The sequence below is a fragment of the Falco punctatus genome (genome assembly GCF_963210335.1).
Source record: "Falco punctatus genome assembly, chromosome: 7".
NCBI classification, from domain to species: Eukaryota; Metazoa; Chordata; class Aves; order Falconiformes; family Falconidae; genus Falco; species Falco punctatus.
This window is the reverse complement of record NC_137587.1, coordinates 31,368,533-31,384,704: the sequence shown is the minus strand read 5'-3', so window position 1 is coordinate 31,384,704 and position 16,172 is coordinate 31,368,533. Positions and strand designations below refer to the sequence as shown.

The window sequence follows — 16,172 nt, the reverse complement described above, 5'->3', positions numbered from 1 at the left end:
TTATTGTACCTGCAGTTGCAGCAGCTTCCCAACTAAAAGCAACGAATGGAATTGCAAAGAGCTGAGAAGAAAATGTTGATTGAAAATGAAAACTGCACTGCCAGTAGTATTTGGAGGGTTGTGTGTCAGTGAAATGAAACGTAATGAAATAGGACTAGCTGTTGAGAAGGAATTCACACATCCACTAGGAGATGTTCCCCTCACTGGTAGTCGGGTGGTAGGTAAGCGTGAAAGTATTGAAAGACTTGTGCACAACTGTGTGTGTATTTCCAGATGGCGATCATCTTCAACCAGGAGGGCCTGAAAGCTGTTCGCCCCCCTTGCGTCATTCAGAGCTTCATCAATCACAATGCTGTGCTGTATAAAGTCTTCGTGGTCGGGGAGTCCTACACAGTGGTGAAAAGACCGTCTTTAAAAAACTTCTCTGCGGGAATCTCAGGTACATTGTGCTGATTTAAAAGGAAATGTCAGTTCTCAGAGCCTTGGCAGCAGACAGCTCAAAAGAATAATACCTTTGAAAAGGGTGCTGAAGGGAAGGCAGCTGGATCCTCCATACCGTGTTTCCTTTTCTGTATTATTTCAGTAGGAAGGGTGATAACTCATCTGCTCTGGAATACATACGAATGACATTCATATAGTAAATATTTACGCAATGGTAACCTGAACCTTACCTGTTGGAAACAGTGTTTTATGTCATGTGGAAAGGGGAAGAGAGAGGGAAATTCTCTCATTCCGCAGTAAGTTCATATGTCATTTGTTCCAGAGTTTGTTTATAAATGTGATTTGGAGAGAATTTCCTGGATTCCATCATTTCAGAACTTTCTCTCCCTATTTTTACCTTGACTAATGTATGTGTGTTTAAATTAAAGATCACTTGTGCTCTCCCCTAAGTGAACCTCTCTGTTCATGTGAGACCTAGTGTTGTAAACTTTGGTGGGAATTGTCCTTTGTTTCATAGATACCAGCTGTATTGGGGGGAAGGAGAAATAGACCTGTCAGTGAGGACAGTGATCGTCCTATATGTCACTAGAAAGCAGCACTTGAAGAGTTTGAATTAATGATTACTTAAGTTTCCTTTATGGAAAAAAAGCTCCTTTCCAGAGAATTCCATTCTGTGGCCCATCCGAAGCCAAAAGGAATTAGCAATGCAAGGGTGGAAGCATGATCTGCCTGAAACTGGACAAATCCAGGAGGTGGGGATGGGAGTGGAGGAGGTATCAAAGTGAAGGGGAAGGATGAACAAGTACCAGTTTCTTGTCACTTTTCTTAGTGGTTCCTGCTGATCTTAGTATGTCCATGTATGCTCACTGTGGCATATATTCTGCACGCAAATACGTATTTTGTTAGTATATGTATTGTAGGATCCCAGTAAAAGTCTTTGTCCATAGGTGTGTATGGCAGTATTTACATTTATGCCTGCTCTACAAGTAGCCCAGAATCTGTGTTCATATAAACTATTAGTACAGTTGGTCTATATTTTTGCTGGAAGGGAGCGTTTTAAGGCATCTTTCTAAGAATGCCATAGCTAATGTCTCATCTGTTAGTGTAAGACTTGGAAGTTGTCTGGAAGCCCAAATAAAAATAAATTTTGTGGGCACATATAGGATAAGTGTCTCGCTTTCTTACCCTCATCAGGAGAATTTAAGGGGCCCATGCTACAGGCAGCTCACTAGGCACATCTGATGATTAAGCAGATCTGGCAGCTGTGAGGCACTCCAGGAGCTGACTGTCTGAAGGTACAGGGCCTGTCTAAATGGGAGGAAAGGAAGAACAGTGTGTGGTGGTGTCAGACTGCAGCGTGGATTTGGGTTTGCTTTTCACAGTTCCTCCATCTTTATTGTACGTGGCCCTCTGGCTGCTCTTAAATGTCCACTCAGAGAGACAAGCACAGCAGAAATACTTTATTACTGGTGCCACCTGCATGCTGAGACTTTGGTCCAGGTGTTCCCATGTGGGTTGTGTGTATGATGCCATCAATCTCCTGCAGTGGGCATCCCAAAGGGAGGCTTGTTGTGGTGGATTTCTCCCCACCAGTAAAACCTCTAGCACAGAGGGAGTGGAGCGGCGAGGTGCTGATAGAACTCTCCCCATAGTTTCCACTGCGGTATGTTAGTGGCTTCTGTCACCTCAGCGTGTCTCCTGCATTCCTGTGGCGCCTCCAAAAGAAGGACAGGTCCTGACTGTCAAATTTACTGCTTTCCTCCATGGTGACAGTGCCCTCCCCAGGTTCGCAGGGATCTCGGTGTACCCTGGGTGCTATGGATCTACTGCCTGCAGTGAATGCTGCTTCTCCCTTCTTTCAAACAGCTTCCCACTGGAACTGACACTTTGAGTATAGCAAATTAGTAGAAATCAACTACATTATCTTACTGAACTTAATCGGCTTTGGTGAAGGAAGGGAAACCGGTTTCTGTTAACCCCGTGCAGTTCTATTTATCTGTGGTCCGAGGTGTGAAAACTGTGGGTGACCGGGTGGTGGGTCCCTGCCTGTGCAGGCAGCTGAGTGCCAGCAGGCAGGAGAGGGCCTGGGCGGGGGGTTGAGAGGGGGTCTGCCCAGTATGGCTCAAGACTAGATTCCCTGGGGCTGCAGTGCCATCTACTGTTCCTTGTACTAATCCTTTGGAAAGTTATTTACAACCTGCTTTTAATTCCAGACAGGGAATCAATATTTTTCAACAGCCACAATGTTTCAAAACCAGAATCCTCATCTGTCTTAACAGCAGTAAGTACACTTGGTCTTTTTTCTTCTACAGCGGCTGGAAAACTAGTCCATTCTTATTGAAACAGGAGTAGCTAGTGATGCTCCTTCACAAGTTGCCTGCTTCTGTGTTGCAGGCTGAGGTCTGTTTGGTACAATGAACCAGCATGACCATGTCCCCACTCTGGTTTTCCTTACCGAGCTCCGGTGAGGAAGCACTGATGCAGCAGGGCTCTGCTGCTTGGCAGGCCTGAACTCCCCCAAGCTAATCTAGGCAAAGGGACAGAGAGGTTCTGAATGCAAATACCTGGCCTTTGCCTGTCCAGAGAGCTTAATAAGCATGAATCATCCTTCGAGGATGTGAGAAAAGACAAGTGGTGAGTCCAAAAAAGCAGAAAGACAAGTGGAGAAGTCGCGTTGGGCAGGGCACAGAGGGTCAGTAGCCGCCTGCCGTGCGAGCACGGCCAAGCTGTGACCACGGGACCATTTCTGCCTATCTTCCAGGGCTGTCAGTGGCAGCACGCTGCATAGGTGCATGCTTGCTTTGCCAGTTAATAAGCTTTGCAAGTATGAATCCTAGCAAGTTCTCGGGTACTCAGCCGCTGAGCAAGTCACTTTACAGGACTGGGTCCTTTCAATCTCTGAGTCTCCAGATTCTTTTCTGTTTCACAAGCTCTACTGGGGACTAATTTTGTAGTCAGCGATGATTAAATTTTGTGTACAATGCTGATAGGTATGCAAAATATTAAAACTGTAACTGTGCTAGTCATAAGTCCCTTTATGGCTAAATTTACTTTAAAACTTAAGAGAGTGCTCCTGTGGTTTACCTGCCATCTCTCTCATACATTTATGTATTCCACGCATGCTTCTGTAGGCAGAGCAGCATACTTCTGCTGCATAAATGTTGTTCAAAAGTAAAGAAAATTACATATTCTAGTCATAAATAACCTGAGCTATTCACTGTAATAAATGTTTATAGAATAATTTGTACATGAAAACCTGCATAAAAGATAGGCCCTTTGAATTAACTTCTGCCCTGAACAGCTGAGTTGCATTGTGTGGCTCAGACTAACCACGGGAGTCTGGTATCAGCCCTTTAACATAGGCCTTAACCTACACTGAAATAACAGAATGATATCCAAAACATTTGTAGCACAGGGTTAAACACCCCGGCTGTATTTGGTTTTTTAAGGTGTAGATCTAGCACCTTAAACAGCAAGCTTGATTCTCCATTGATTCCTACACTGCTCTGTCTCAAGGAGCTGCACCAGTATGAAGAGGAAGAACTAGCTGCTTTAGAGCAGGTGAACTTCCAATATAGGAAGGATTCTGCATTATGAAAGCAGTTTCTCTTTGGCGTTTTTCTCTGTTTCATGGCACCAGTTCACTACAATTAGATTCAGTGAATATGCACCTGGAAACCTCTGAAATTCAATCTTTCCACTAAAAGGACTGTTTCAGCGTCCCTTAGTAATGTGTCTTTTTCCACTGTAGCTGGATAAAATCGAAGGAGTGTTTGAGCGGCCAAATGACGACGTCATCCGGGAAATCTCTAAGGCACTGCGGCAAGCTCTGGGAGTTTCCCTATTTGGAATTGATATCATCATTAACAATCAGACGGGGCAGCATGCGGTCATTGATATAAATGCATTCCCAGGTGAGAAAGGCCTTTCCACTCTTGCTTTGTGGAAATGGTGCAGTGCATGCTTCGTGTGAAGTTCTACTGCTTTTGTCTCACATCATTGCTTCCCAGGTCAGGGACAGGAAAGTAGCAGCCAAATTGTTCTGAGATCAGATACTGTTCAATCTCAAAAGGGCAGAACCCTTATCTAGATATGGAATGTACTGCTGAAATATCAGCTATAAGGAGGTACAGTCAAATTTTAATAGCCAGTTGTACCACAGCTGTTATGCCATTCCCTGAAAAGGGATGCCCAGGAACTGAAGTATGGGACTGAGTGCTGGGACCTGGCCTTTCTGGACCTATCCCTCATTCTGAAGCCGAAAAGAAGAACAGTAAATTCTATTTTAGGAGAGCGTCCTAAGGTTTCTTTTTTCCCAGACTCTGTGCCATTAAAAGTGTTGAGGGGTGGAAGCAGTAAACTGTCCCCTTGAAAATCTCTTCCTGTGCAAATTGATTCCCCACAAAAAGACATTTGTGCATGAAAGTTAAAACACCAGGAATATGAAGGTGATGATAAAATTACATGTGCCCAGAAGTTGCTGTAAAGAGTTAAATATCCTTGCAGGTTCTTGAAAGAGCATCCTGCGGTAAAATAATAGACTAAAGCATGAAAATGGGTAAATTTGTCCTCTGTTTTTTTTTTAGTACAACATGGATCTCGGAAACAAATAAACAAGCTTGTTGCCCACTGAAATTGTTAAAAGGAGTTTTATAAAGTGTTTATAAGGAGAGGCAATAATGGTCTGTCACTTGTACTAAATTCAGTAGCCTAGCACAGGAACAGAATGCATCATCTCATGTGATGCTGTTTTGCATGGGGTTTTTCTCTTTGAGAATCTCATTTTCTTAATAGCGATGTTTGTTTCCAGAGGCATACACAGGCTGTTACATAGTTTGTTTAACCTGTCATTGAAGACTTTGAGTTTTCAATCTTTACATCTAGAGATCTTGCCCTGAGCCCTCAGTCTTCTTGATCTTTTAGTTCAGGTCCTCAGTCCCACTACTGCCCTGTGGTGCCTTGCCTGTCCATCTCCACAATGACTGGCTTCCTTTTAAAACTCCAGCCCTGCTATTCTCAGGTCACTTTGCAGCTTGGTTCTGCCATATGGTGTTGATGGAATCTGAAGAGCTGTGAAAACCATCTTCTGCCAAGAGCAATGAAACAACCTAAATTGGGTGTCAGATGGAGCCATATCAGTTTTGTGAATGGGATTATATTTCAGACACTGGGTCCTGAAGTCAGTGAAGTAGGACATTCTTTTGCAATCCTGCATTTTGGTTTGATATTTTGGGGGGTTGGGGTTTTTTTCAAGTATTTTGGATTTGGTACTTTGCACGGACTGAAATTCCCCTTTTCATGAAATGAAAAAGTCCAGATTGGGGAACAGCTAGTGGCAAACTTAACTGTTTAAAGAGTAGTAATGCCTTCTTGTTGTGCAGAAGTTTGCAGAACTGCTTTCAGCCTTATGCGCTGCTGTCCTTCTACCCTAAGGCAGAAGTTTTCAATATTTAGCCCAAGTCCTGTATTTTAGTCTGCACAGTAATTGGTCTTTGAAGAGACATTGAATTAATAGAGTGTTCTAGTCCTTGCAGGAGGCTTGAGAGCACGAGGAAGCTTCTTATGCACAGGTCTACATTGTGTCTCACACAGGACTTTATTAGTGGTGAACACGTGGGTCGGTGAAGGTAGCTACTAGCTTTACCACCATGGGATGGGTTGAAGACCAGCTGGAGGAAGTCTAGAGGATAGCAGCAGGGACCAGACATATGGAAGAGAGAAAGCTGGGGTAGACAAAACTGCCTTCAGATTTGTAAAAGGTAGCAGAACGGAGAGAGATGAGCTGCTTTCAAGGGCTGCTGAGGTTGGAGAAGCAGCAATGAGGTAAAATACAGCAGAATAAGAGCTACATCTCAACACAGAATACTGTTGCCCAAAAGCATGTTCAGCCCAGGCAGCTGCATCTCCCTCCAAGGGCCAGTATGATTCAAAGGGTTCATTGATGGAGCCAACACCTTGCCTAATGTGAAGTTCAAATTCAGCCCTGCTCAAAATAGTCACCGATGGGCTGCATCAGCAGTGGGATCTCACTGTTCCTCTCTCAGTCCCAGGAAAGGGCTTTCCCTTGCTCTTCTTCCTCAAGTCATCCTGTCCTGGAAGGGTTGCAGTAGAGCCAGACTGAAGCCAAGTTAGATGCTTCAGGGACCTGCTACATCATCTCTGCACCACTGCTTTGGGGAAGGGACAGGAGGAGATATCCTTTAAGGAGTATTCACAGCCTCTTTCATGGAGCTCAAGCTACAGCTTGGGGCCCGGCCAGGCCAAAGCCTTGTCCAGCTGCCCAGAGGCTTGGCTTCCTTGTGTGCTGTCTTTTTTTGTTTACCTGGCTTGAAGCTTATTTGAACCTGCTACTCTGCAGATGTCATCTTGACGGTAGTTTAATGTCAGAATTGAGAGCAGTTGTACCTGTAGGAAGATAACAGATGACATCTGCTCCAGTAGCACCAGCAACTCTTCAAAAAGATTTTCAAGGTAAATGTCTGAAAGGCCTATTGTGCCTCCTGTTCTATGGGAAACCACTGGGACTCTTATTTAGCAGTGGTTACCAGCTGAGGTAGTTAACTGTTGGCACAGTCATGTATCATGTGGGGTTTATGTTTGTCTGAGCTCAGGTGACTGAGAGAAAGGGCTCTGCATAGCCCGGTGTCCTGCTGCCACGGGTGAGCTCACCCAGCCTGAGAAGCAGCTTGTGCACATGTTCTGCAGCCCACCGCCAGTATAGGTGAACTGCTGGTTCTGTGTGCGTATAGCTGGTAGCTGGAAGCATCAGATCTGAATGTGCACTTTGTGTGTGTAAATACACTGCCACAAATGCAGGACATGGGCTGTCCATTCCTCTCTGCCCAGGGGAAGATACAGAAAAGCAGAATGTGTGCCAGATCAGGGAGAGTCTCCAAAAAATTGGGCAGGTAGCATCTCTAATGCTAGCTTAAAAATGCTCATAGGAATTTCTTGACTCCACGAAGGTCAGGGGGGCAGGTACTTGTTTTCAGATGTTCTCTACCTCCCTTCCTTGTATTTCTTATTTACAAGTATGTGAAGTTTCTTCTGAGTGACCAGGCAGAACTGCTTGGGCCTTTCCACCCAGTGTACAGAGGGCTTACACAGAGGAAGCCTGCCTGATACGTACAGCTTCCTTACACTGTAACATTTGATGATTGCAGGACTGAATAACTGGCCATCTAATTGCCATTAAATACTTAAAACAATTTCTTTGTGAGTTTGCCAGGTGCCCTCAAACAAGGCTGGTTTGTTTTCAGTGAGCAGACATGAAACACTCTAGGGTACTATGCATCTCCTCTCTGAATATTAAAGCTGTTTCTATGGAGATGGCTTATTCCTGGGGTGTTTGAAACACTCTGAGTAGATTTGAAGGCTAATCCCATGGCTTTTACATAAGCAAGAAAGTGTAACAAGCACCTCTGTCAAAGTGCTGGAGATCTTGTTCTGGCTCCCATAACTAGCCATAAAAGTCCTAGTTGCTCCCTGCTGACTGTTGGATTATCGTGTGGGGCACTGGGAAACTTGACATTTTTAAATAGCAGATTTCTTCGGTGAATCTGTTTAAGGGCCTTTGAGAAAGGAAAACTGGGAGCTGTTGTCTCACATTGCTGGTGTTCTGTATGACCTCTTAAGTATCTAGGAGAATTGTGACCAAGTACAATAAAATCCAAAGCAATGTAGCAGCCTAAATAAGTGTCAATTAGTTAATGTATGTGTTGTAAATACACCATAAATTCACCACATTTATCTTAAGGTGAAATTATCCTCTTACCTGATGTTTTTCAGGAAGTTGAGATTTTACTGCCTAGGGAAGTTGGTCTTTACAGGAGAATGGAGATTAAAATTGAATTATATATGGATCTGAGGGACTCTTCTGCCCTGTGACCACATCAGTAGAGTGTTTTTAAACGTGCATTCACTTTGTGGTCTCTGATTCTGCTCATGTGCTGCTGTGTGAATGTGTGCTATTCACATGGGACTGCTAAACTTACTTATCGCTTCAATTTCCTGTATTAATATCAGATCACCTTCAGAATACTCTTATAATAAGACATTTTAAAACAATCAGCCTATCCCATTAAATACACTGTATGTCATATGTCACCTCTAAATACTAAATCAGATTGATAATTTTAGGTAATGCAGTAGCAGTTAAGATCCATTTTGAGATGATGTACCAATATTGCATGTGTGGTTCAGTTTTAAAAGGAATGTGATGATAAAACTGCGTGTACTGGTGTTTAAAATAGAGCCAGAAGCTTTGTACACCCACTGCCACACTTCTGTGTCACCAAAAATGTCATGTCCCCTGGTATTTGAGTAACTGTTTTAACTAGTAAATTTGTTGTTAAACTCTGCATTGTAAATTGTCTGGAATCGCTTAACAATACATGGTGAAAGGTAGTTTCAGTACTGAAATAAAAGGTTGATGTTTCTACCAAATACTGTACCACTGATACATGTTTACTATCCCTCTAGTGTTTTTCCAGACATTGCTCATAGCGGAAAACGTGTTTTAAGTACCAAGTTAGGTTAGATTAGATGAGCATCACACTGCTTCTTACACAGTGGGAAGCTGCCTTTTCTGTAGGGTATAAAGCCAGCCCCGCTGTCTTCTGAGGTTTCCCTAACTGAGGGTATTGCTGGGCAAATTTTAGAGAGGGTCCAGACCCTTAAGGAAACTCTGCACTAGAGATACTTTCCATAGTAAACCTGGAAAGAGGTTGGGAAAGGTCAGTGTTATACCAGAGTTTGTAACTTAGGGAAAACTTGGACTTGGCAACAAGTGGTAGGATATATTTAAAATTATGTATACACATACAGATTTGGGAGGAAAAAGAAACAGAAGATCTGAAAGGTGACAGTTTTTCTTATTGAGCAAAAGTATTTTTGTAGCAAGGGTCTTTGCTCCTCTTTATGCTAATCTGCTTTTGCAGTCACTCAAAACAGTGTCATGGAAAAGAAGCCTTTTTAGTATTACTTGGAGGCCAAGGACAGCCCAAGAAATAAACTGGTAGAAAAAAAGCTTTCAAAGAAATTATGAAAATTACTTAATTGCCTTTTCTTTTTCTCCTTCATTTTCCCTTTTTTCAGGTTATGAGGGTGTTTCCGAATTTTTCACGGATCTCCTGAACCACATAGCTGCTGTCCTGCAGGGTCAGGCACCTGAGGTGACCCAGCTAAACCACAGCAAGCTCCTGGCAGAGCAGACCGGTGGGATCATGGATGAGCGGATATGCTGTGCTAGCACAGGCTGCCTCAGCGTCATGGGAAAAGACTCCTCCTGGATTGTGGAAAGCGAGACCAACAGCTCAGTAAAACTGCAACACCAGAGACTAGGCTGCAACTCAGCAGTGTCCCCCAGCTTCCAGCAGCACTGCGTCGCTACGTTGGCAACAAAAGCTTCTTCTCAATAACTTGCCAATGCCATGGACTGAGAAAGCCACAGGGATACAAATATTGGTCCCAGAACCAGATCAGGCTGTAACAATACAATTGTGAAAAACGAGGGAAAAAAATCAACACAAAACACAACACAAAAAAAATCAAAATAAAAAAACCCTTCCATTTGATTTAACCTGATTTGCTGATGAAATGGACTTAAAGGGCGAGGGTGAGAAAGTGATTCAGATCCATTTCATCAGGTTCCAGTTGCAAATCTATAGTGAGTTTACACACACGTGGGTTTTAACACTAGTCCTTTCATTGTGGGAGGGTTGCTCTTTCATTTCTATTGTTCTTTGTAATCACTGGTGACCAGCATTTTAAAATCTGACCTCATGGTATCAAGAAGATGATAATGTTGAAATGCAGTGTCTGAATGTATCAGTGCTAAAGATTTCTGCCTAAAATATTCCGTTTCCTTTTTCCATATAGGCCATTGCAAAAGAAAGCTAAGACAACTTCAGTATCACTAAACCAAATCTCTTGAAACATTGAGCAGTCAAGATGTTGACAGGTAGCTTGCTGCAGAGCTGTGGCACTTTGAGTAGGAGAGAGCAGACTAGTTGTTCAGGGTGCAAAACCAAGGTGATCACCCCACTTCCAGCTTTGCAGTTCTTCCCCCAGGCCTCATTGCTTCTATCAAAAGCAGCTTCTAACCACGCTTGCCAACAGCGACACGTTTGACCCAGACAGGGTGCCAATAGTTAGACTGAGTGATTTAGTAGATTAAATATCATCCTTTCAGTCGTCTGCTAGTGGTGAAATCCTATAATTTAATGGAAGCAGCTCATCTCTTAGCCGAGAATTTAATTGTCCCTCCATCGCACTTGTGAGGTCTGTGGGACAGCTCTACAAAAAAGCCGGCAGAGCTGTGCATTTTCCTTGGAGCAGTGCACCTGATCTGTGGATCCTAAGGAGTTGCTGCCTTCCATAGGTCCATACTGCTGTGCTTTATATTTAATTTGCAAAATAAAAAAAAAAAACAACAAAAGAATTGTGTACAAATATGAGGTAGAAGTACACAGCAGCTTCAGCTTAGAGACCACATTTTGTTGCAAGCTGCTGGATGAGGCTGTGTGGTAATTTACAATAGTGCTTTATACTGGTTTTAAGCTATTTTGTATCTCTTGAGATGCACAGTAAATCTACAGTGTTCACCCTCTGTTGCGTCTTCTAGCGTGGCAGCATCTTCTGCTGTTAAGAATTCCTGTGACTTTTGCCAATTCTGAACACTAAACTGGAAATATCCAAGTCTGTCAGTGCTAACAATGGAGACACTATTTCAGTAGACAGAGTGGCCTTCCCTTCCCCATATAAGCCCTAAAATATGTTTTGGGGGGGGTGGTAAAGAAAATTGCCATAGTTAGGCTCCTAGATTGCAGATGCGGGAATTTCTGTCTTTCAATAGCAGGTTTTCATAAAGCATCCATCACTGCAGCATTTAATATTTGGCTGGTGTCATGTGTTAGATATCTACCCAAAAGGAAGGGATCTAGACCTTAAAGCCCAGGTAGACCATGGAGACAGGATTAAACCAGGTAAAAGGTGTCACCACCCTACCTGATGGTACCAGTCCTGGAGGGCAGAAGGTTTTGAGGAGTGTTGTGTAGCAGTTCTTTTGTGTAAACCATGTTTTTTACTTAAGAAAATTAAGTAGCTGGGATCAGATTTTCAAGGATGATTTACACAAGAGAAGATTATTTCACCTCTAGAGGGGTCACTAACTTTAAGATATTTCTATAGGGACTGGAAGGACCATATGAGTGTGGTATCTGTCAAATTCCAGGGTGTATATAAATGCAGCCAACTTCCTTGACTACTGCAGATCAGTTCTGAGCTGAGCACGCTTCACGACGCTTGTATGCTTTGAGGCTGCTGGATCCCATGTTGTCTGCAGCTCGCAGGTCTCGGGTGGTCGTGGTATAAGTCAGATGTACATAGGTAAGGGTTTATAAAAGCATTCATGATAGACCAAACCTTTCGTAAAGCCATGACTGAAATCAAATTGACATCTGCAGTTTGGGGTTTGTTTTTGTTTGTTTAAAATAAAAAGTGTTTTTATGTTACATGTGTAACAAAAGATACCCTCAGGAAGGAACTTGCCAGTGCATATTTTTGTATGGTACTTTCTTGTAACCAGCTGGTGGAGTGTTTGTAGACTTGCCTTTTGCTCCCTTTATTACAATGGCTTGGGTTTTGGGGGGTGGGTTTTGGGGTTTTGGTTTTGGGTTTTTTTTATTGGGTGGTGGGGAAGAAGCAATGATGTTAAAACTGGGTTAGTAACTCAAGACCTTTCAAACTAAGTATGTTTACATGAATCTGAGTGTTGGATCCAATGGAAATGTCTGTATGCTGTTTCCTAGTTAGAACATCAAATAAGAACTTTATTTTCCTGGCTGCCTTCTGAATTTTGGTTGGCCTATTTTGCACTGCTTTATTTCTCCGAAATAAACTACTGAAATATAATTGTGCATTTTAAACTTGTTTACAAATGATTGTTAGAAGTTTATTTTGTAATTCTCTGAAGGCTTGCAGAAATACTATATTTAAATATTACTCCAGACCTTGGCAGTAACTAGAAAAACAAGTTTAGGTCATTGGTGTGAGCAGTGACATTTTTCCCATAGTCTGTAATTTATTTTTTATTTATCAAATGTATCGGTATCACTTTAATTTACCAGGTGCAGATATGCAGGTGCCTGTTGTGATGTGGCATTACAATAGAGTTTTCACATAAATTACCATGCAATTGCTGTACTACTATATTTCCTTGCAGAAATTATTGTTATGGCTCGTGTAATAGAATGTTGCTAAATCACGGGGGCAAATTGGGAGACCAGCTTTTAAAAGCCAAAACTATAAGTTACCAAGTATCCAGACATACAGTTACGTTATTGCAAAACATTTGAGCATGCGTATGCTATTAAGCCTGTGCTAAAGTGCTTTTCTGAATTGCTGCCTCATTTGGTAAGTTCAGGATAGTTTTGATTTAAGATAAGCTTCACAGTAAGTTAGTTGATAGTCTGTAGTCTTGTCATTTTTTGTAAAAGTAGGGGAGTCTAGTAATATTAGACCATACTGGAATGCCTTTGCTTTTAAAATTGCAGACAATCTAAGGGGGATTTTCCATAATGTCTGTTTGAATTATTTGAATTTGTTATTGTGGGTTAGGAAATGTTCTGCTGTGTTTTCAGAGGCATAGCTGTTATTGCTGTTGATGAGAGCAATTCTATTAAAATTACATGGTCACCAGTTAGCTTCTTAGGGATCTATTTCTGTTCTGCTTCACTGTTAGAAATCCACAAGAACAGCTTGACTGGAATTTCTCCAGGTTTTGTGTCAGCGCAATAGAGGAGATGGGACTCTGGTTTCCACTGTAATTATGTAATCAGGTTCAGCAGGTGAAGGTTTTTTCCCTGTTGAAGAGAACTTGAGCGGTGGTATTAGTGCCTGTGATGTAAAGTCATCGCCATCCTCTTCCCCCTCTAGCTGACTTTGCTGCGTTATGCCTGGGTTTGTAATGACCATACCAGAACATCCTGACCGTTGCATGAAAACCAGCTGCAAAAATGCAGCTAGCCAGGAGCATCGGTGCTGATGCTGGTGGTTTCTGTAATGCAGAACTACCGCAGGGCCGATGCTGTTTTGCCTTTGGTTAACCACATGTCTGGCTATTCAACCTTTGTGCTGTAGGAGCTGACTGACCAGGCTGGTCAGTAGATAGATGCACTATTTTTATTAATACTACTCAGACTTTTGGAGTGATAAAGCTGTTTGAAGATCTCCATCCTCAGTGTGGGAACGTTTGTGCAGAGGAGGTCCACAGCAGGTTGCTCAGATGGAAAACTGCCAGTTTAATTTGTTTTCATTATAGATGAGTACAAATCAAGAACCCGACCCTGAGGCTTCACAACGTAACAAGGATTGCTCAAGTTAAAGCCTCAAGTTCTCCAGATTAACTGTGAGCTGTATCCAGCTAGGGAACAGCCAGGTGGATAACAGAGGCAAGATACAGTCCAAAGGAAACAGAATACATGGGCCCAGAGGTGTTTGAATTGGCTGGCAAAAGAGAGTGAGACAAAGGAAAAATGCTTCTGTTGTTTCCATCCTAGAAAAAAAAAAAAATCCAGGCTTCTCAGTTCTTAGACTAACACTGGTTTCCCAAAGTCTTTGCGTGGCAGCAGTGACAAGTGAGTCAGGTTTTTTCATGCTAGCTTGCAGCCTTGCCTTCCACAGCTGTGCAGAAAATCTTGGGTTTTGGTTTTTTAGTGAATAGAGTCTATTTTGAGTTTGTAGCAGTCTCCCCATGTGCACACTTGCAGGAGTTCACTTGCATTACCCTGCTAATATTCTTTTCCTCTCTCCTTTTTAGTAAGAGATATATTGATTTCTGTATTCAGTATACAATTACTTTATGGTGTTTCAACTCTGTGTTTTGTAATTAGGAGTATGTGAAAATGCTTTTTGTAGATTAAAATATTTCCTTTAATATAATCTCCTCTTGCTTTCATAGATAAATGGACACACCATTGCAGATCACATTGCTGATTTTATTTGTAATAGTGCTTTAATATCTATTTCAGAGGAATGTAACCTCTAGAAAAGTACTTTCCATATCTTCACTACCTTTCCTTTCCCTGTTCACTCTGTAGATCCAGGCCATCAACACTTGAGCTTTTGACCGGGTGGGTTTCAGATCCTCCATGGATTCAGTCATGTTTACATGGCCACAAAAATTATTAAAGATGGTTGAAGTTTGAGAGGATCCAGGTATAAATTGGGATGTTAGATTCCGCAGTAACACAAGCATAGTAGCATCTATAGCAAGCAAAGGGAATCATTCTCGCTGTGTGCGTGCAGGTGGCTATTGGGGTCTGCTGCTGGGGCAGTTTTTCCTGTGGAATTAAAAAATCCACTCTAAGAAAACATCCGGTATCTGTGGTGCAGAAGTAGGGTGAGGAGAGGTAAGGGTTTGGGAGTAAAATCTGGCCAGTGGACATTGTGATACCAGTGGTCTAGAATTTCACTCTTAAATAGCAACCTGGAGAGATGTCTTCTCTTTCTCCACCTTTCTTACCCTGAATCCACTGAGGCTGATGTTGGCAGATGCCTGTGGGCTGCATGAGCCCATTAGCAGGTGACCTTGCCCAGCATGCCATGAGTTTGCAGAGAGCTCCTGATGTCCTGGGAAGTTTTTGTTGATGGCCTGGAAATCTCTTGAAACTACAGAAATAGCTGAAACAGTGGAGTTCATTAAAATCGGGTCTTCCTCTTCCATCCTTTTTAAGGAAAGCCGCATTTTATTTCCTTCTTCGTTCTTTACACAGTAGGTTTTAGATATAAATTATTTTAACATTTTTTGTGTGAAAAGTCATATATACATATATAAAGTTTTTAAAAGGTTGAGTATATGTTGAGTATAAAATAGTGACTTTGTTTCAGATGTTAGCAGCCCCTAAAAATCAGTTGTTTATCCTCTTGTAAAGTTAGTGCTGTAAAAAAGAATATTAAAAATAAAAGATGTATTAGATGTATCTTTTATTATTTATTTCTGATTCGGTATTTGATATAGTTCATGTATACCCTTGTGAGAACCATATACTAAAATGCAGTCGTTCTTAAAATGGAGTAACAACAATTCCGTGGGATCCCAACAATTTTGAGAAAACTGGCCCTCCGGGTGTGAATAATATTGGATATTCTCTTTCACTTTCCAGCATTGCTCCCCACCTAAGCATGGCTGAATCTTGGGGACCATTTTGTGTGTGTGCTAGGTTTCGCAAGTCCATTGATATCTGTGTTCAAATCCAGCTGTACAGTGTTAACAAGTGTCTTGTGATTTGCTTCAGCCCGGTTCACTATGATTTCTGGAACATGATTCCCATTTTGTATTTAAATTTGTATAGAATTATATAAACCCTTAAAAGATCATGGCTTACTGTAAAAACCAAAAATATTTGCTATTTGGCGTCTTCAATTGCATGACTGATCAGATCTGACAATGAAGATGGTGCTTTCATCTAACGGCGTTGATTTCAATGGTGATATATTAATTTTCTTTTCATTTTCCAAGCACCTGTTTTGGACAATGTTTGGTTTCAACAGTAAAGCAATATGCAGTAGGTATTGTGGCATTATCTCTGTAATTGGTTTGATGACAGAATTGTCCCTTTCCAACACGTAATGAAAATAAATGCCTTATAACAAGTTCTGCTTTGCTTTCTCTTTGTGAGTGGGTAGGGCAGCGAGGCGAGCAGCTTGTTGGGGGAAGCCTGTTGTTGTGA

The 16,172-nt window shown here is 42.0% G+C and overlaps 1 protein-coding gene across 4 annotated transcripts in view; it reads left to right on the top strand.

Annotated features, from left to right (window-relative positions):
- ITPK1 (inositol-tetrakisphosphate 1-kinase) overlaps positions 1-16,095 on the top strand; it is a 150,230-nt gene extending 134,135 nt beyond the window's left edge. For 3 of the 4 annotated variants that reach the window (XM_080396737.1, XM_080396736.1, XM_080396738.1), the window contains 4 exons: positions 274-439; positions 2,655-2,722; positions 4,193-4,355; positions 9,538-16,095. In XM_080396737.1, the coding sequence (XP_080252863.1) occupies positions 274-439; positions 2,655-2,722; positions 4,193-4,355; positions 9,538-9,860 (720 nt within the window). In that variant the 3' untranslated portion in view covers positions 9,861-16,095. The remainder of the gene's footprint in view (positions 1-273; positions 440-2,654; positions 2,723-4,192; positions 4,356-9,537) is intronic. The other variant, XM_080396739.1, reaches the window with a different exon arrangement.
- The last annotated feature ends 77 nt before the right edge of the window (positions 16,096-16,172 follow it).